This window comes from Ylistrum balloti, unplaced genomic scaffold, assembly GCF_031769215.1.
Source record: "Ylistrum balloti isolate Yb309-2 unplaced genomic scaffold, AGI_CSIRO_Ybal_v1 Utg369790, whole genome shotgun sequence".
In the NCBI taxonomy this organism is placed as follows: domain Eukaryota; kingdom Metazoa; phylum Mollusca; class Bivalvia; order Pectinida; family Pectinidae; genus Ylistrum; species Ylistrum balloti.
The window spans coordinates 551394-571060 of record NW_026781974.1 but is presented as its reverse complement, the minus strand read 5'-3'; the positions used below and the strand labels follow the sequence as shown (position 1 = coordinate 571060).

General features: G+C 35.6%; 3 protein-coding genes across 3 annotated transcripts; 2 read left to right on the top strand and 1 right to left on the bottom strand.

The window, feature by feature from the left end:
• Window positions 1–661: 661 nt before the first annotated feature.
• On the top strand, window positions 662–1443 carry LOC132544308 (leukocyte elastase inhibitor-like). Its single transcript, XM_060207884.1, is given in 2 exon segments — window positions 662–937; window positions 940–1443. Coding segments are annotated over 2 exon segments (780 nt in total).
• A 3900-nt stretch (window positions 1444–5343) lies between these two features.
• LOC132544327 (leukocyte elastase inhibitor-like) lies at window positions 5344–9104 on the bottom strand. The gene is made up of 2 exons (XM_060207909.1): window positions 8984–9104; window positions 5344–7437 (listed from the first exon to the last, which is right to left on the bottom strand). The coding sequence occupies exons 1-2, from the start codon at window positions 9007–9009 to the stop codon at window positions 6192–6194; spliced, it is 1272 nt and encodes a 423-aa protein (XP_060063892.1). The 5' UTR covers window positions 9010–9104; the 3' UTR covers window positions 5344–6191.
• Window positions 9105–11759: 2655 nt separating this feature from the next.
• LOC132544290 (uncharacterized) lies at window positions 11760–19414 on the top strand. Its single transcript, XM_060207865.1, has 8 exons — window positions 11760–11821; window positions 13101–13219; window positions 13563–13617; window positions 13835–13899; window positions 14362–14467; window positions 14754–14872; window positions 15804–15940; window positions 16476–19414. Exons 1-8 carry the CDS (start codon window positions 11761–11763, stop codon window positions 16576–16578), a joined length of 765 nt encoding a protein of 254 aa, XP_060063848.1. The 5' UTR covers window position 11760; the 3' UTR covers window positions 16579–19414.
• Window positions 19415–19667: the final 253 nt, after the last annotated feature.

Genomic DNA, 19667 nt, shown 5'->3' with positions numbered 1-19667 from the left:
TAAAGAGGAGAAAAAATCGGGACCGAACGCAACGTTCGACTCATCCGATGTATTCGAGTCATGCGTATTCGACACAAGTGAGTTTTACTGTACATGGATACGTTTGTGAAGATGAACCACGCAGACTCGAAGGAGTACATAACACACTGACTGTACCCTGGGAAGAGCGATGTGACCAGGCCAACGAGAGAAAGAGAGCCAAGTATGCAGACCTCATGGAACAGTGTAGGGAACGAGGGTGGCGCACTTGGCTGTTCCCTGTGGAGGTAGGCTGTAGAGGGTTCCCGGCACGCTCAGTCTGGAAGACGTTTCAGGCTTTGGGTGTGGTCGGGAGGACACGGAAGATGGTGGTGCGCAGACTAGCGGAGGCTGCGGAACGCGCATCATGCTGGCTGTGGAGTAGACGAGAGGAGAAAGACTGGAAGCCATCCATTGACAGGCAGTGAGTTGATCGGCACTGTCGACCCACCATCACGAGGACGTTCCGGGACAGTGGTTGAAACGTCCAGAGACTGATGGACCCGGCTGATGATGACAATGGATTAGCAGTATTCCACCGACTGTATAGGTACATACTTGGAAACTAATACAGGGATGTCCCAGACGTTTCTAATATCTAAAATTGACTACGACAGACAACGCACGACGCCGGACAAAGGCGATGGTAATGGGTCTTCAGTTTGAAGCCGCAAGGAGAGAAATTAACGACTGGGTAAGCACACAGACAGCTGAGAAAATACAAGACCTTTTGCCACAAGGATCTTTAAATCCATTGACTGCTATGGTATTGGTGAACGCTATCTACTTCAAAGGAGACTGGAAGACAAAATTTAAAGTTACCAAGGATATGACCTTTCATAGCCTTAAAGGTCAAGAGAAGACTGTGAAAATGATGTTTCAAAAAGCTACCAAGTTTCCGCTTAAACATGATGATGACTTAAAAAGGTTTTGGAATTGCCATACAAAGGAAACAGTCTTTCAATGGTTATTATTTTACCCGATGATAGAGATGGATTGTCTGCCCTTGAAGAGAAGTTAACTCCGTCTGCATTGAAAGGACTGATGACAGACATGCCACCTATAAAAGTAGAAGTGTTTCTACCGAAGTTTAAACTTAAATCTGGCTTTGAGCTTTCAGAAGTTTTTCAACAAATGGGAATGAAAGATCTGTTTGACAAAACTAAAGCTGACTTGTCTGGTATCGACGCTTCCAGGATGTCATACGTGTCCGCCATATTTCATCAAGCTTTCGTCGATGTCAACGAGGAAGGAACAGAAGCGGCTGCTGCCACTGCCACTGCCGTCGTAATGATGAAAAGATCTCTTCCACGACCACCATTGCAGTTCAAAGCCGATCACTCATTTATGTTCGTTATCGAAGATAATCGGTCGGACACAATTTTGTTTGTGGGAAGGTTTGTCGATGTTGATGAGACCCGCTAAAAGAACGAATTATAAGAAGGAACTAGTCTACCTTACCGGAAGGCATCTCGTAAACACTTTGTTTTGTTTATATAGAATTGATATTGCTTATAAGATTTCATTTCAACTCCTAGCAGTTAATCTTTCCTCACAGCGTACCATATGTTGTTCCTTTTTCAGAAAAATGCCAATTATTTTATCGTGCATCAATTGATTTGGTTAGTTCCCAGTGACATCACGTTCGTGTGGCATATATTATATCTAATAGTGTTCAAATCAACTCTTTATCAATTCGAATTCTGTAGAAAGGGATTCGCCTTTTTATGATGGTTCTTTTTGTCCTTCCTTGTTTGATATATCTAGCCTTATTATAATTGGTTATCGAATGTCAATAAAAAAGACACTTACTCTTACCGGAAGACCTGATCTTATTCTCGTTGTACTTTTTCAGGAGACTCCGTATAGATATTTCTTTTGTTTATAATTTGCCATAGTTTTAAGGAATTTCAGTTTGAATTATGATTACGTTGCAATGATGGTATTTTCTTGGCATTTTTTGTGAAATTCGTAGAAACGATTGCTAAGCTAGAACCACTGAAAAATTGATTGCTGAGTTTGTGACACGGCGAAAATCTGTACAAACGACTTCTTAGCTAGTGCCAAGGAGAAAATCTGTATAAACGACTTCTAAGGAAGAGAAATGGTGAAAATCTGAAGAATTGACTGCTGAGCTATAGTGACAAGGTGAACATCTGTACAAGCGACTTCTTAGCTAGTGACACGGTAGAAACAGCTGATAAGGTAGGACCACGGTTAAGAATCTGAAGAACAATGGGCTTGGATCTAGGTACGGTAAAACTACAGATATACACTTAAACAACGACAACCATCTTACCGGCAAATCCAATAAAATGCCCTCAAATCAGTTGCTGAGGTAGCCTATAAAAATATAATCAAATATAAAGTAGTGTCAATGTAAAACATACATGAAACGTTCAATTTGGTCACAATACGGTAATAGGGACGAAATGTCCTCCTACATATTACAACTATTGGGGCGAAATGTCTTATCAGCATTTGAGAAATAAGCATAACATGTCATTAATCGTAACGGATGCATACTTGTTTGTTGGCACTTACACTGTGGTTGGCACACTTACACTGTGGTTTGGTACATTTACACTAAGGTTAGACACAGTTTTCGGGACATAAATTGAAACATGATCCTTCAATCGTGTGCTGTTCCGGTAGCAGTGTGTGCCGCTTGTTACATTTTTACGTAAACCGTATCACTGACCGCAACTGTTTCTATTGCGCATTGCCTAAGGTGGTATGTGAAATGTATTTTGCCTTTATATTTGCTATTGCTTAACATTACAGAAAGTTAACATTTTGTTTTTCTTCTTAAATCACTAATTTTCGTAAAGATCAAAACTACTTTATACATTTCAAAATTAAGCTCAATTTTAGTGTTGGTACTACTACATTGTGTAGTACACAAGTTGCCGGATGTTTTATATATACATATCGTTGATCATTGCCTCCAGTAATCGACAAGCATGCATAAACGGTATACGTAATCGAAATATATGTCCGTCTTCAAACGCAGTGTGTTGCCCACAGTCGCCAAGGCCTCGATGTCCACGTGAAATTTTGAACAGAAACAGATATAATGAATAAAGTCAATTGATCCACACGACTATTTGAAATGAATTCTTTCTTAAAAGTTGTTACGCCCAACATCATGTTTGCACATGACATTGCTACAAGAGAAATACTCATTTAAAAGCTGTTAGAATTCACTCCGTCTAGCGACAGTGTTTGAAATAATCATGCAGTATTCAGCCACAGGTAAGGGCGTGAACTAATCTCAACACATCGGTGTGGTCCGACTTCATGCACTTTCACTTGCAGCCTCTGGTTCTCACATTTCGACCCCGGGATGGTGGTTGTACATGGTGATAATGAATCGTTCGACGTTTCTATTTGAAAATTGGAAAAAGAAAGAATGCATTTTACATTTTAAACTGAAATGAAAAGTATATGGTCTATCTACGTGAGACGAAGTTAAAATACTCGAAGGTAGAATATAGAACTAATAAATGTGTTTTCAGTTGTATTCCATTATGAAATTCCTTACTCTTCGCACAAACGTTTTCATAATTTGTAATCACAATAAGGCAGTCTATGTGATATAATGCCGTTTGTGTAATGCCAGACTTTAATTAGTCACATTTACTTACATAATCGCATGATTGACGAGTTTCTGTACCACGGATATTTTCTACAGTGATTTTAGTATTTATTTTCTGTGTTATCTTCATTCTTTCTTTCATTTCATGATGTGCAACCATGTCATATAAATATGTTACTTGTTAGATCTTTTTGAATGAGTAAGAGTATACAATGGTTCAAAACTCTTTGAATTTTCGTGTCTTATTTTCCGACTCTAGAGTCGACCATGGAGTTGGAGACTAAAATATACTATAATGTGCATTGTTTCGCTTAAACACTCCTCATATCATATGTCGTGCTAATATAATTCCTTTTCATTGCTAGAGACAGTGTTGAGATAATGTTCTGCAGTTTATAAAGAGACATTATTTGCAGAATTTGTTCTGATGCCGACTATCTGTCGTGTCATAACAAACATTACAATACTACAAACACCATAATACTTTACAGTACAATGTATAAATGTTCCAATAAAACAACAAGACACGACCTATTACTTAATAAAAAAGGATTGATTGTGACACATTAGCTAGGTGATCACGAAAGTGGAAAAAGGTCAATCATTTGACTGCAGCATATACCAACCGGAACTGGAAAACAAGGACACGATAGACTCTTCTACATCGACAGCTACTCTGAATTTTTACTACAACGAAACCATCATGACCAGATTTCACAGCTGTATCCTTATTATTAATTATTCATTTCTGAATAGCAACATCCCTGCATCCCCAGACTCTCGTCTTTAAATGTTGCAGTTGATTTGATATTAATGGGCTTGTTACCAATATTACGATTTTCGTGACAGCTAACAAACAAACTCGCACAACACAGGGTTTCGAAAGATACAGGGTAATGGAAATTATGGAGAGGTCCTGGACATATTTGATGCTCAGTTGTTTGCAAGTTGGTTTTGTATAAATTGATCTACTTTGGGAACATGATATTGCTTACTTGGATTAACCAAGATTTACATGGCGTGGTCCATCGATGAAGCGAAGACGATTTCTGCTTTGGAACACCTGGTCTTATTTTCCTTGTACTTGATTTGTATATATTTGCTCTAAGTTCTACTGAATATTAGTTTTTTGTTCTCGTGCAGATATTTTCTTGTTTTTGTAACGATTCATTCTAGCATGCTGCCGGCCAAATATAATAACCTTCATTATTTAATATTAACCCTGTGAAATTCAATAGAACAAGTATTTCCAACGTTATGCTTCTACCTAAATACTATGACCATGGACCTTTTGATTATTGAAAAGTAAATGAAATATTGTAACATACATGTATTTGATATGGGACCTAAAACAAACCTCGTTGCATATCATTCTTGTTAATGATAGGCCCTGTATAAAGCTTTCATATTTGTTCGCATAAATGATATTGACCCACTTTCAAGGTACCAAGAGTTCAAAGGTCATGATAATAGACAGGTTCTACTGGAACGAGACGAAGGTTTTGATGAAAAGACCAGCATAGGCTCGAAACGAGAAGAACACGGTCCGAATGTAGCTTTTTCAACACTTTATATTGTATGCTTTAAAAAATTATCAAGAGCCAACCCCAAGTATGATGCCACACACCCTCTTACCATTTATAATTTAGATAACGCATGGAAAATCTGGTATTTATAATAATTTATTTCAGAAACAAGTGAACATATATTGTCATATATTTTAATCAATCGTATGTTTGTTGAATTCAGCATTCTACTGAAAGAAGGAAATCAATTATTCATGTAGATTCTACAGTTTTTCCAATATCTTAACACTCCAGACTTTCACCGTGTCACTACCTTAGCAGTCGTTTCTACAGACTTTCACCGTGTCATAAGCTTAGCAGTCGTTTCAACAGACTTTCACCGTGTCACTACCTTAGCAGTCGTTTCTACAGACTTTCACCGTGTCATAAGCTTAGCAGTCGTTTCATCAGACTTTAACTGTGTCACTACCTAAGCAGTCGTTTCTACAGATTTTCAACGTGTTTCTAGCTTAACAGTTGTTTCAACATGTTTTCTTTGTGACACTATCTAAGCAATATCTTTCCATTCGCGTGCGTGACAAACGCGCCATGTCAAATTTTATCCATAAAATCACATACCCCACTGACACGTATGTGAACTGGCCAACCGAAATAATTCGCTTATTTACACTTCCTGCGCGCACAATTTGTTTTCGCTCCCAATAGATAACCGAAACAAGGACATAAAAGCACATTCTATAACCACTCATAATAAAGCTTCGTCTATAAAACAAAGAAAGACATCTTGAACAGTCATAGATAGAGGAATCCCTGTCTTAAAATTGAGCTGAAAATTAGTTAATTTGAACAATATTAAAATAATGTATCCCACATGTAAAGGTGAAGTCAGTGGGAACCAAATAGATCAATTTGAACACGATTAAAACTTTAAATAATGAAAAGAATAACATATGCTACTAAGGAAAGACTGAATGCTATGAGATGAAATGAAATTATTTAAGCAATACAAAATCTGTATAAACAAAACAGACTGACGGACTAGTTCCATGCTATAATTCGTCCTTTACGCGGGTTTCAACAACATCGACAAACCTTCCTACAAACAAAATTGTGTCCGACCGATTGTCTTTGATAACGAACATAAATGAGTGATCGGCTTTGAACTGCAATGGTGGTCGTGGAAGAGATCTTTTCATCATTCTGACGGCAGTGGCAGCAGCCGCTTCTGTTCCTTCCTCGTTGACATCGACGAAAGCTTGATGAAATATGGCGGACACGTATGACATCCTGGAGGCGTCGATACCAGACAAGTCAGCTTTGGTTTTGTCAAACAGATCTTTCATTCCCATTTGTTGAAAAACTTCTGAAAGCTCAAAGCCAGATTTAAGTTTAAACTTCGGTAGGAACACTTCTACTTTTATAGGTGGCATGTCTGTCATCAGTCCTTTCAATGCAGACGGAGTTAACTTCTCTTCAAGGGCAGACAATCCATCTCTATCATCGGGTAAAATAATAACCATTGAAAGACTGTTTCCTTTGTATGGCAATTCCAAAACCTCGCATTTTAACTCATCATCGTGTTTAAGCGGAAACTTGGTAGCTTTTTGAAACATCATTTTCACAGTCTTCTCTTGACCTTTAAGGCTATGAAAGGTCATATCCTTGGTAACTTTGTCGTCGAATTTTGTCTCCCAGTCTCCTTTGAAGTAGATAGCGTTCACCAATACCATAACAGTCAATGGATTTAAAGATCCTTGTGGCAAAAGGTCTTGTATTTTCTCAGCTGTCTGTTTGCTTACCCAGTCGTTAATTTCTCTCCTTGCGGCTTCAAACTGTCCGTAATCCATGGCCTTAGTGTCGGCTAGGTAGTGCTTTGCACAAAGATCAATGAAAGATGGAACGATTTCTGTCTTGATGTCGGGATACAATCTATTGGCAATCTGCAGTGTGACGTTTTCACTTCTAGCCAACACAACTTTCAAATAGTCCTCGTAAGCTTCGTGTACTCGCTGATCTAAAGATTGAATACTAAGCGCGGGAACCATCTGTGCTGCCGTCTGCTCCCTGGCACCAAGATAGACCATTGACATGGCGGCAGAGATGGAGAAGGGGGAGTAGAATAAATTCCCATCGGTGGATTTCTTAGTCAAGCGTTTGTAAATCTCCAATGCAAAATCGGTGTTTGAAGTCTGAAAATCTGCATGTAGTTTATCATCTCTAAATATTTTCGCGGAGCTTCGTGACTGAAGAAAAGCCATGATCAAGACTAGAATCAGCAGCGGGTCTTTCATATATCTGTATAAATATAAGAATTGGAGAATTTAGATATAAAATTTGAAAATGATAGAAACGTTTCAAGCTATCAACACTCACTTCCTTTTGTGAACTATCGTATGACAGGCCATATATCCTTTACAAACAGACATAAAAAAAATAGAAATTCTACATTCTGTGTCATTCTTCAACTATACTGAGAGTTGTTACGGAATGCCAGCCCTCAACTATAATTGATTAAATTTTCTATCCCGATGGGATGGTAATTTAGTTTTATCTTTTGTTTGATTGCTTTTTGCTTGAACATCCAAAATCATTTTAAGGCGGGTCTCCTGGTAAAAGCTTGTGACTACCTCGCTGAACAACATACGGGAGGTCCATTGCATGCTATCCCGAGCAGTTACTTCCCCAATCAGTGTTAAGTATCGTATTAGATGACACAACACAAGGTCAGTTTATCATGAGTTTCATGAAAAATGCAAACCGCACCCACGAACCACACACCTTGGATTTTCACCAGAAGTCTGGTTAACAATCTACCAACTGAGCTTAGTTTAATAAATATTTTAAGACAGATTCTATTTACACTGAAGAAACAAACATTTTATATTTATGTATCATAACGAAATGAACAACAAATCTTTTAAAGTCGTTTATCTTAATTAGTCTTTATATACGTAAATACACCATAAATATGTTAACCGCCGAAGATAGAGGACAATTAAATTCTCCTGATCTCGATCTCTTTTCCAAACATGATGCGTATTATGTTCCTATGTTTTGTTATCTACTACTATATCCAGTGTTTTGAGATATTTTCTGATGTGTCGCTTTACATCACTTTAGGTGGCTTTATGTAAATTTAAATAGTGTATACTGTAGTTTATCAAATTTCTGGATGTGGTCAGTATACCTCTGGTCCCATACCGATGGCATTAGAAAAGTTAAATGGCAAGGATTAAAAAAAAAAATTTTTTTTTTGTTTGATTGGTGTGTCAATAACATCTGTCAAAGATATGATTGATACTATCGTGTACACGTATCTCATTAGCACTGTGCGATGGACCGAAGAAACACGTGACAAATACAGGTACTTGTCAGAGAGCTGTCATTAATCCAAACCTCATGCTATCACCTTTAAATGGTTAAAAGACACTATAGAAATACTACTAGCTTCTTTGCTCTCTTCTTAAAACGGTCCATCTGACTATCGATGTGACAGTACTGAGTAGTGTGTAACAATATGAATTTCCAGTGAAGCGAATTTATCCTGAAATGGTAGACCACACCGAACGCTATAATCAAACCCACCCGAACGCACTCGGTGTGATTTGCATTGAACATCTAGGTCAGTGGAACTCCCAACCTGTCGATTGGTTAAAACCCCCGTACCTTCGTCTGTTTCAGTTAAGGAGAAAGTTTATTGCAGGCACGTGACTGACAGATTATTTTTATTTAATTTTATTCTAAGGTTTATGAAATTTCCTTTGAAATGACATATAAACATAACAACCACCTTACTAAAGTTACATTCGCTATTTCTATATATGTGTATATAATCACTTACCTATATACGCGTTTACAATCTTGCATACGTGTCTAGATAAGAAATCTGTACGCTACCCATACGCTATATGGGACACTGTTTACTCCGCGCGGATCACTTCCCTGTTACAATGTTTACATTGGGTTTATTCGTTTATGCGGACAGCCCGGTTGGATGGTTTGTTACAAGTAACATTTCAGGCACAAATCAGGACGGACCAGAAATTCTGACTGACGGCCACGATAATCTTGGTCTTCATTCATCAGAAATCAAAATAAGATCAGTAAGTAAGCTCATATTTCATGAACGAACAAATCTATTCCAACTGGTCTAACCGGTCAATAAAAATAGCGCAAACACAACTACAAATTTTCGGAACCTGTTGCAATAAAACGAACGAAACGAACTTACGAACTTGTGTATTGTGTGAAGTTTACGGAAATAAAGAATGAAACACGAAGCGCAGGTACACAATACATGGGAAATGTCCAGATATAACAACTATGACTTGGATTTGACGTCACTCATGTTTCTTGTTCTCCGAGAGATACGTTTAGAAACTAACAGATGTAACTTATGACGCTCTCCCATAGTAGAGATATAGTGGAGACTACTGACTAGGATTTAGAATGACTTCCTCCTTGGTCCTTGAGATAAAACGATAAAAACTAACAGACAAACATGATACAACGTGGCTTCTACTCCTAGTTTTCCGATGCAAACCCAAGCAGAGACTAACAGATAACCAGGATTCCACACGGTTTTTGTTCCCAGTCGACCCATTGGGCCCGTCTGCCCTACCATCCTTCGAAGGGATAATCATGCAGTTTGTGGAGAACATGTTCTCTTCCCGATCTGTCTTGGATAATTTCTAACATATCTGATAAAAAGTTTACCAAAAGCATCAGTAGTATTATGGCCATCTACCTGGTAGATTTCATTTCCTTGTGGTTTGTCATTGTTGTCAAGTTATTTTAAGGTTAGGCAATGAAAGTTTTAGAGTTTTTGTAAAAGCCATATGGAAATGTGAAAATAAACCAATTACAAGAGGCTCGTGTGTCTTAAAAATCACTTGAGGTCTTCAGGTATTTGGACACTTTTAGAGTTAGTTCATCAGCATTGGGGCAGACAGAACTGAACTGATATAAATATACTAACGAAGTGTTTTATTGTTTGAAGGCTTAATTTTCAATTAAACGGAACTCTGTTTAGCATATTTGACCCCTGTGACCTTGAATGAAGGTAGAGGTAATTTATTTCAACAAACATAATAACCCTTCATCCCAGCATGCTACCGACCTAATATCATATGACCCGTGATTACTGAAAAGTTGTCGTTAAAAGTTTTCAACACATTTGACCCCCGTAAACTTGAAAATAGGTCAAGGTCATTCATTTGAAGAAACTTGGTAGCCTTCATCCCAGCATGCTACTGATCTAATACCATGACCCTGCGCCTTTTGGTTATTGAAAAGAAGTCGGACTAGGTGTGCTAACAAGCACAAGAGGTCTTTTGTGAGAAAGGCAGCGTGCCATCAGCCATGCGTTCTATAAGTTATGTTGCGTAGAGATAATGCAGATGGATAAATGACATGACAAAGTCCCGTTTTTTTACAACTGTTCCGGTAATTTCTTCACTTAGTGTACGTTTTAATGAGTTTGTGGAAAATTTCTGTTCGTTTGTATAGATTTATCCATTGATGTCTTTGGCGATATTTAGGTAATTATCGTCTCAAATTCCAGTTTACTTACTGAAGATCCTCTTTCTTCTCATTGTAATTGTCTTTGTTGTGCAATCGCACTCTACATAATGTACGATCTTTACTGATGATAAGATCGAGACTATTTGACACGCCTCCTGACCTTATTCGAGTATTTTCTTAAGTATGTTGGTATGTGTAGTTACCTCTCACAGGGACGTATATATACGATCCTACCTCTCATAAATTCAATGAAATTGTCACACTGTATGTTTAGTCATTTTATTCCATTGTAAATCTTGAAGAGAACGTTAACCTGCCCACAGCCGGCGAGTCGCCGGTATTCATATGAAAACAAAATTTCTAAACTGTAGTCGGTTAATTCAATCGACTATTTAAAATGTAATCTTAGTAAGAAAGTCGATATTCTCAACATCAAATTACGTGTTTACATGGCATTGCCATAAAAAAAATCCAAAGCTGAAATGGGGGGTTGAACAGTGAATATGGGACAATTAATTAAATACATCGAAGCTTTGTTTATCATAATGAAATAAAGCTTCTTATATGTGTGGAAGTGCGGTTGAGTATTTATTTTATTTATCATATTTTTGTTATTTTATTTAACGGGTTTTACGTCCACTATTACGGCCTTTCGCGGACGAGCATGTCTACGTTAAAGTGTCAGAAGTAAGCAACGTCGACAAAGTCACTGTTGGTGGTAGCTTTGGAATCAGCTTCATAACTATATTTAGCTGTTCTGTCCATCGCCATGAACTCTCTCAAAATCTGACATTACGGAAGAAATCGTGTGATCCATCCGCTTTACAGAATTATTAATAATGAACAGGTGTCTAAGGCCTTATTATAATAATTGTAAATAAAGATTTGAATACAAAAATATGAATTTGTCTAATCGTATGAACCAATAATGGATGCACTTTCACACTTTCCTAAACGTCCGATTGCAATTGTGGTCCGTATAACTCAACAGTTTGCTATCTCAATTAACCTACCTTACTCATACTGGCGCTTTACTTGATACTTGCTTAATAAAAGCAATTGGGTGACGCAGATTATAATGCGAAAAGCGACAACATGGCTGCTGCCTGTGCTCCTCCTCTAGTCGTTCCCATGCACTATGTTCCATCATTCAAAGGTATATATCAACTCAATAAGTTATTGCACGGATAATTCGGATTGATGTTTAACTCATGAAATCTTCATTACACTACTGTCTTATCTTCAGAGTGTTCAAGGGAGAGGGCTATGTGTTTACTTTTACACAAATGTATAAACCATACCACTTCAATCTTTCCATCGGCATCGATAACAGTGAAACCTTTTTTTCAGAAATTGACGCACATACATTTTCATGATTTTATTATGGCTGCTCATTGGATTTCACACTGTTTAAATAATTGAATTGTCAACAAATCTTCATGATCATGTTTAATCATCACCATCTCATCCTATTGATCATGACATATCGTCAATCATCATCATCATCATCATCATCATCATCATCATCATCATCATCATCATCAACATTTCAAATTGTTCTTCTCATTGAGTGAAGCAATCAACTAATAATCTTTGTAGACAATTTATGTGTTTGTCACTGACTCCATATCTAATTTATCACTGTTACTTAGTTTTATCATCTCATCCTTGTGCTGTAACGAAAAAACAAAAAAACAAAAACAAAAAACCCTGTATTGTTTTCTTCTTCACATTACGCCATTTCCTTTAATGATATGAAATCCGAAAATCATGAAAAGCATCAAGGCAGCCTTAAATCAGTCATGAACGTATGCAGTTTTATCTTCGTTCCAGATTTATCTCAGAGCAGAAATTAGTCAGAATTATTCTGATGTTCTATCAACCTTTTTCAATATTTGTCTGGAATTGACCCAAGATGATGTAAAAAAGTTTATTGAAAGTCATCGTAACTTGGACCAAGCAAATGATGATGTGTGTATATATATATATATAGTTATCCCATAATGTTAATATCAGAAGCATGTTTATGAAAGAACATAAGATGAAGAGGAAAAGTGGCTTTTACAGCAGCAAGATAATTGTCGCAAACTCTTAATATATTTTGAAGGTTCAGTGTCTTAGTCAGTCCAAGTTTTTCAGCTATTAAAATCAGCAATTGTGTAGTTGTTACCAGTGTGAAATACTGTGCAGAAACGTGAGTTTCAGTCATGTGTAGTTGTTATCAGTGTTAAGTACTGTGCAGAAACATGAGTTTCAGTCATGTGTAGTTGTTATCAGTGTTAAATACTGTGCAGAAACATGAATTTCAGTCATGTGTAGTTGTTATCAGTGTGAAATACTGTGCAGAAACATGAGTTTCAGTCATGTGTAGTTGTTATCAGTGTGAAATACTGTGCAGAAACATGAATTTCAGTCATTTTCTTTTCATTTGACAGTGGATGTCAGATTACATGAGCCACTTACAGGAGGGGAAGCAAGTCCAACAGACATTGAGATTGAGATGATGTCTCTCTGTTCACAGTTAGACGTGCTGTGCAAGAAGGAACTCCGAGATGTAATAGAAGATTATATGTTGCATCCTTTTACAGTAGACTAACTGTCCTACAAAACAGGGTCATTCTGTCTGTGGTGAATTTGCTTCTATCAGGATAAATTTATGTGCGGAAATGAATTGAATTTGTCTGTAATATAGCCTAATGTATCATAAAAAACTGCAGTAGTGCAAATAGTGTTTCAAAGATGCTTGATGAAACAGTATATTAGAAGAACACAACAAATTACTATCTACAATAATTCTTTATTCAAATCGATTAGGTGTTTGAGATGAAGAACAGTGTACAATAAGTCAGTTTTTAAAAGTATATTGAAATTACACGCTACTACATATCTGATTTCAGCAACATGGAAAAAAGTCAGAGCTGGGAAAAGTTAGCAGTGAATTCACCGACAAAGGTAGGAGGCATGACTTAGCACTGTGATGGGTAGGCTTTGAAATACCTTGATTTGTTATTTTACTGAACACTATTTATATTGATGAGCGTAAAACAGGTATTGACTTATAAATTCATAAATATGACAATCTCTTTATTTTTAAAATGTCTGAGTTTAGATTTTAAAACAAAAATATGTGTAAATGAAATTTAGCCAACACTTTGAAATATTTTTTTAGCTACAGTTGTCCATGACCGAATGAAGCAACTTCTCCTGAGACAGAAGCAGGATATGAGTCTTGGAGTAAGTTTTCTGGTTGTTTATGTTCACTGTATGTATAGAATGTAAAGAATTCTAATTTATCTACATTCTAATACTATTATTGATTCAACACTGCTCTAACTAAGACATCATATTTGTTACTCAAATGTTCTCTAGACGATGCTGTAGATTGGCTGCTCAAGTGAACACCTAGATAACAATGTTTAATTAAACTCAACATAAAAACTAATCAGTAAACTGCATAAATATGACAGACATACTGCCTCCTTAAAGATAAACTGATAATGACATTTCCACATATCATTTATATACAAATATACACAGTTATCTGCTTATGTGTAATTTTGACTTCAAAAATTAATCTTGACAGTGTATACATTTTCTCATGAAGATAATTTTCTTGAATACAACTGAGAACTCTGAAACTTAAAATGAAGGTCTTGTATCAGTCATCTAAAACTACTTTCACATGTGATTCTACAGCAATACATTGTATGGCGAGGTTTAGACCGGGTATTCCCAAGGGCAGCAACTTTTCTCTCCAGACCTGATGGCCTTAATCTGTTGGATAAGAAAACTGGTTTAGATGGTAGGTATCATTAATACATAATTCAGTATCAAAGGGCTTTTCTGTATCGACCCTGTATCTGATTTTATTAATTTTTCAATAATATGAGCTTGACTTGAAGCATATGTCTTTATGCTAATAGGTTCTTTGGATTAATTCTAATAAAAATTGCAAAAAAAAACCCCAAAAAACCTCAAACCAAATATAAGGTCTATAAATGACAAGCCAAGCTCTTGCACTCAAGTTGAAATATTCCTGTCCATGTAGTAATAGTAATGATTATTTTTTCTCCATTATTCTGTAACAGGTTACTATCAGGACCTTGCCTGTATGAATCAGCTGCTTTCTCTTTCCATGCAAATTAATTCCGACTTACACAATTTACAAGACCATAAATACATTGCCCACCAGCTGGCCATTCTATATGTAAGTATGCAGTTTCATAGTTTTTCCAGAAACTAACATAATTAGGTGAGGTGTTATACCTCCCACAATTTATAATTCTGGTGCCGGTTATACAAATATTCCTTGTTATTTTGTATCCACATCCTAAGCCTCCCCTACCCTGATCTCCAGCTCCCTACTGTTGTCTGTTATCATCCTTTCACCCTGCCAGTCTGTCCATATAATTTGCTGTAAAATGCAATTTCTCCCTCATTTCACTTATGCTTTTGAGGGCAAATTACAAAAAGATGGTGAATATACTACTATGTGGGCAACTTAAATAGGAGTCGAAAGTATGCCTGTAAAAGTAAAGATATGAATGTTTCAGTTTGTTTGTGAAACTGGCTACTGACTGCAACATCACACCTCCTGTCTGTAATCAATATGGCTATTTTGATTAAATGTTTATGTGGTGATAAAGTTGGCTGAATATCAATATTTATGTACATATTACCTTTCTTTGGAATCCTATCAGAATTTTATTAGTCACTTCCATATTTGCTGATATTGTAATGTTACTTATTATAATTTGAGTTAGCTCATTAAATGATTTTACCAGGGCTGTGACCATTTTCACTAACACATTATGGTTGTGATAGATGTTTTGTATAGAGGTAAACACTTAAAAGTCTCTTGTCAGTTGTATACTGGTGCAATAGGAAGAAGTAATGGAAAGGACCATGCAACTGCTTGGGTTCAAACTAGTAACCCTTCAGTCTTTAGCTGGAGACTACCATTCAATTAAAAGAAAATTCCCACCATTCGATGTTAGTAAGGTGGCCTGTACTCTCAACTTCTACACTGTTATGATGCTTAAATGTTGAAAGGTTGTGAAGACTACAGTATTTCAATAAAATGAACATAGGATAATTTGTTATTATAAAGAAAATTGGAACTTCATTCGTTTTACTAGCAATCAGTGACCTCATTAGATGCAGCCTGTATGGAGACTTTTAAGAAAAGCATAGAGGATAATTTCAAGGTAGTGAAAGCATCCCTAGCTGACGATGGGGAGAGTGGCAGACAGCTGAGTAACGAACACAAACAATGGTTGGTATTGTGTAATTAAATAGGAAAAGAAATTTAAATGCTTTTGTAGCATTTAGTGAAAATTTGTTTTATCATACTTGAAGGCAAAATGCTAAAATTATTGAAGTTTGATTTGTGTATTGCTTCAGTTTTCTAATTTTTAGTGAAAATTACAAAACTTTTAAGACCGTGTCATAAAGTACATAATATTGTATGTTAATTCAAACTTGCATGTTAAAAACCAAACAACAGATATAATGTTTTGTATCACAGTGGAAACCAAATAATATAAAAACCAGAAGTTATATCGGAAAAAAGCCCGAGTGTCATTACAGCTAATACCAAATCAAATTGTATTGATAAAAGAACTCACTAGTGTGATAAAACTTAAAAAAATGTTATTTTTAAAAAATTGGCCTTATCTTCTAAAATGTTATGTATTACAGCCCAAACTCAACTGTGCTGTACATTAAGAAATATGATTGTATTTAAGATAAACAATCTATTGTGCTGCATTGTTTAATAAACAAGATTTTGATTTTTTTTTCTTCCCCAGGTTGATAAATTTGACATGTAGTATTGTACAGATGTTGACCTCATTCCCAGCTGAACTCACACAGGAGATGGTCCAGCCTGTTCTAGCTCTGCACCAGACATGAATCATTCCAACTTTTACTCATCATCACCATTTCTGTAAATTATGATGCCATTGTTTAAGTTATTATTTCATAAGCTAAATTTTTCATTTCGAATAGTAAGGAATAATTCACAGTACATCCAGCTGTCATTATTCATTTTGAAAACAGGTATCATGACAAACCTTGTGTTGATATCATGTGTAGACCCTGTTATTGTCACATACAGTACCCCTGTTATTATCACATACAGCACTCCTGTTATTGTCACAACACACTTGTTATTGCCATATGAAGAACACCTCTTCTTGTGAAGAAAAAATATTGAAATATTGAAGTTTCTGTTAACCTGATAGATCTTATATTTTTTTTTGAACTTTTTTGACAATATTCATGAAAAGACTACCAAAACCTGTTAATGTCATGTTGAGGACCTTATTTATTGTCAAAATCTCCTGTTATATCATGTTTTGTTTATTGTGGTACATGTGTATGATTTCGGTGGTTATCTAGAAGCCCTGTACTGTCATATCATACCATGTTGTTTACTATATGGAACTTTAATTTTACATCTTTTGCTAATTATGTTTTTGTTGTGTGATATTCTGCTGGGAATGTATTACTGCTTTCATTAGTTTATTAATATTCTACATTACTAATGTATCCATGTAGTTCACAGACTTGCTAAGATTTTAACAGGTTATGTAACAATATTGTTTGATCAAAAGTTTTTAATATGGAAATAAATCTGTGCAATAGGAATACTGATTGTCTGCCATGAACTTTGTTTTAGCATATAAAAGATACCCATGATCATTTGCTATCATGTGAGAAAATCCCTCAGTGACTTGTCATAGTAAAATCCCCTCAATGATTTGGTACGGTAAAATCACCTGGATGATTTACTGTTATAGCATCCCCTGGATGATTTATTATTGTAAATCCCCTGGGTGATTTGGTATGGTAAAATCCCCTGGGTGGTTTGGTATGGTAAAATCCCCTGGGTGATTTGGTATGGTAAAATCCCCTCAATGATATGGTATGGTAAAATTCCCACAATGATTTGGCATAGTAAAATGCCCTCAATGATTTGGTATGGTAAAATGCCCTCAATGATTTGGTAGGGTAAAATCCCCACAATGATTTGGTATGGTAAAATGCCCTCAATGATTTGGTATGGTAAAATGCCCTCAATGATTTGGTATGGTAAAATCCCCACAATGATTTGGTATGGTAAAATCCCCACAATGATTTGGTATGGTAAAATGCCCACAATGATTTGGTATGGTAAAATGCCCTCAATGATTTGGTATGGTAAAATCCCTGTGATGATTTGCTATTATTGTTCGGTCATCATATTTATGTTCTTTGGTCTAAATTTAGGTACTTGTTATTTTTGTATTATAATCAAAGTCACTTATCTTGTAATGTAGGCCATTTATCTCTTAACAAAGGACAGTTATCTTGTGATGAAGGACATTATCATGTAATTGAAGACGTTAAATCATAATAGAGGACAATATCTCATAATTGAAGACTTGTATCTCATAACTGAGGATGTGTATCTCATAATTGAGGACAAAATTTCTCATAATTGAGGATGTGTTTCTCATAATCAAGAATCATCAGAGCAAAACTACTTTTCAATATTGGTTTATCAGTGTTGCAGGTGCTATCCAGATGTTTTTTGTGTGTTCATTGAATATGATTTAATTAGTGTTTGGTTAGAATTCTGAGTATAATGGTTTTTTTTTTCTAAGTTTGATAGTAATAAGAACAGTATTAATTATTATAGACAAGTTTGATTTTACATCATTGGTTAACTAGGAGAATAAACGGTAACAATTTTTTTGTACAAATTCAATAGTTTATATCAGCAAACATTGATGCCGTAGCACTACTATTGTGACAAACGTAAAGGATACATTAAAATGATAGGGTGTTTATTCACTGTGAGGTATACCCAAAGTGCTAGGAAATATATTATGTTTTTACTGCAGAATCTGAATTTTATTTGTAAGAAAGTCATTGAAATCAATTAAGCTGTGGATATTTAATTAAAGCAAAACTAGATACCAGTAATTGAGTGTCTGTTGTGGCACTTTTTTAAAAAAAGTGTCAAACTTGAGTGAAAACTCTGAATTCAGTGTTATTTATAGGAGTTGATATGTACTTAAGATTTCTTTATATACTTTCACTTCAAAAGTGACAAATTATGAATTCCATTTAAACCAAATTTCAGGATTCTGAAATCCCATAAGTGAAGGGTAGTTAGGTATTTTGTGATCCTTACAGATTCCACTGAATGATTGTGTAATTGTAAGAGAGCTCAGATGTGAGATGTACAATCATGATAATAGAAAAAAAATTGTTTAATATAAAAAAACCAAGAGAGGAAGATGAAATTGTGAGTGTGGTAAAATCTTTATCGTGAGAAGAGATTTTCTGATAAAGAAATGTGATTCTTATATTGATAACAGATAACTTTTTAAAACATGTTTTAAAATCATATTAGGACCAATAGAGGTTTTGTAGACACAAGTAAAAAACTTCTTACAAAACAGTAATGCTTACACATCCCTGTGTACTCATTTGGTCTATTTATCAAACCTATAGTATATGTAACTTTTCTTGTACTCTACAATAAATTTAGTCAGTTTGCTTTTATTGGAAAACTTGAGATGTTTCATTAATCATATCCTTCACTTATAGATGTTTATTATTAATACATACAATGTACATGTTACCATTGGGATGCTTGTGGTTTTTGTACATTTGGGCAAAGATAAAGGAAGACAATTTTGTTAGTGGTATAATTGTACTGGGTATTATTTCAGTTTTTGAAAATGATTAAAATGAAAAAAAAAATCGTTTTTTGTAATTATTGCTTTATTTATAGCAGCCATCTGACCTGAAGGGTCAAGATGACCAAAAGCCATCATGTTGTCGCCCCCACATGTGCAGACCCTGACTTTTTAAAATTAGATTTAGATTTCAGTCAATTTCATTTTACATCACTGCATGAGAAGGACAATCATTTCTTTAATTCAGAGAGTCCATTCAGTCCTTACTGACAGAATGGGGAATTTTGCTAGAATTTGCTCTGAAACTAC

Excerpts from the sequence above, each read along its gene's own strand:
- LOC132544290 (XM_060207865.1), top strand. The coding sequence starts at position 11,761 with ATGGCTGCTGCCTGTGCTCCTCCTCTAGTCGTTCCCATGCACTATGTT. Across the intron at positions 13,618-13,834 it reads CAGTGAATTCACCGACAAAG|CTACAGTTGTCCATGACCGA; the intron begins GTAGGAGGCATG and ends ATATTTTTTTAG. Across the intron at positions 14,468-14,753 it reads TAAGAAAACTGGTTTAGATG|GTTACTATCAGGACCTTGCC; the intron begins GTAGGTATCATT and ends ATTCTGTAACAG.
- LOC132544327 (XM_060207909.1), bottom strand. The coding sequence starts at position 9,009 with ATGCAAGATTGTAAACGCGTATATAG. Across the intron at positions 7,438-8,983 it reads GATTGTAAACGCGTATATAG|ATATATGAAAGACCCGCTGC; the intron begins GTAAGTGATTAT and ends ATATTTATACAG.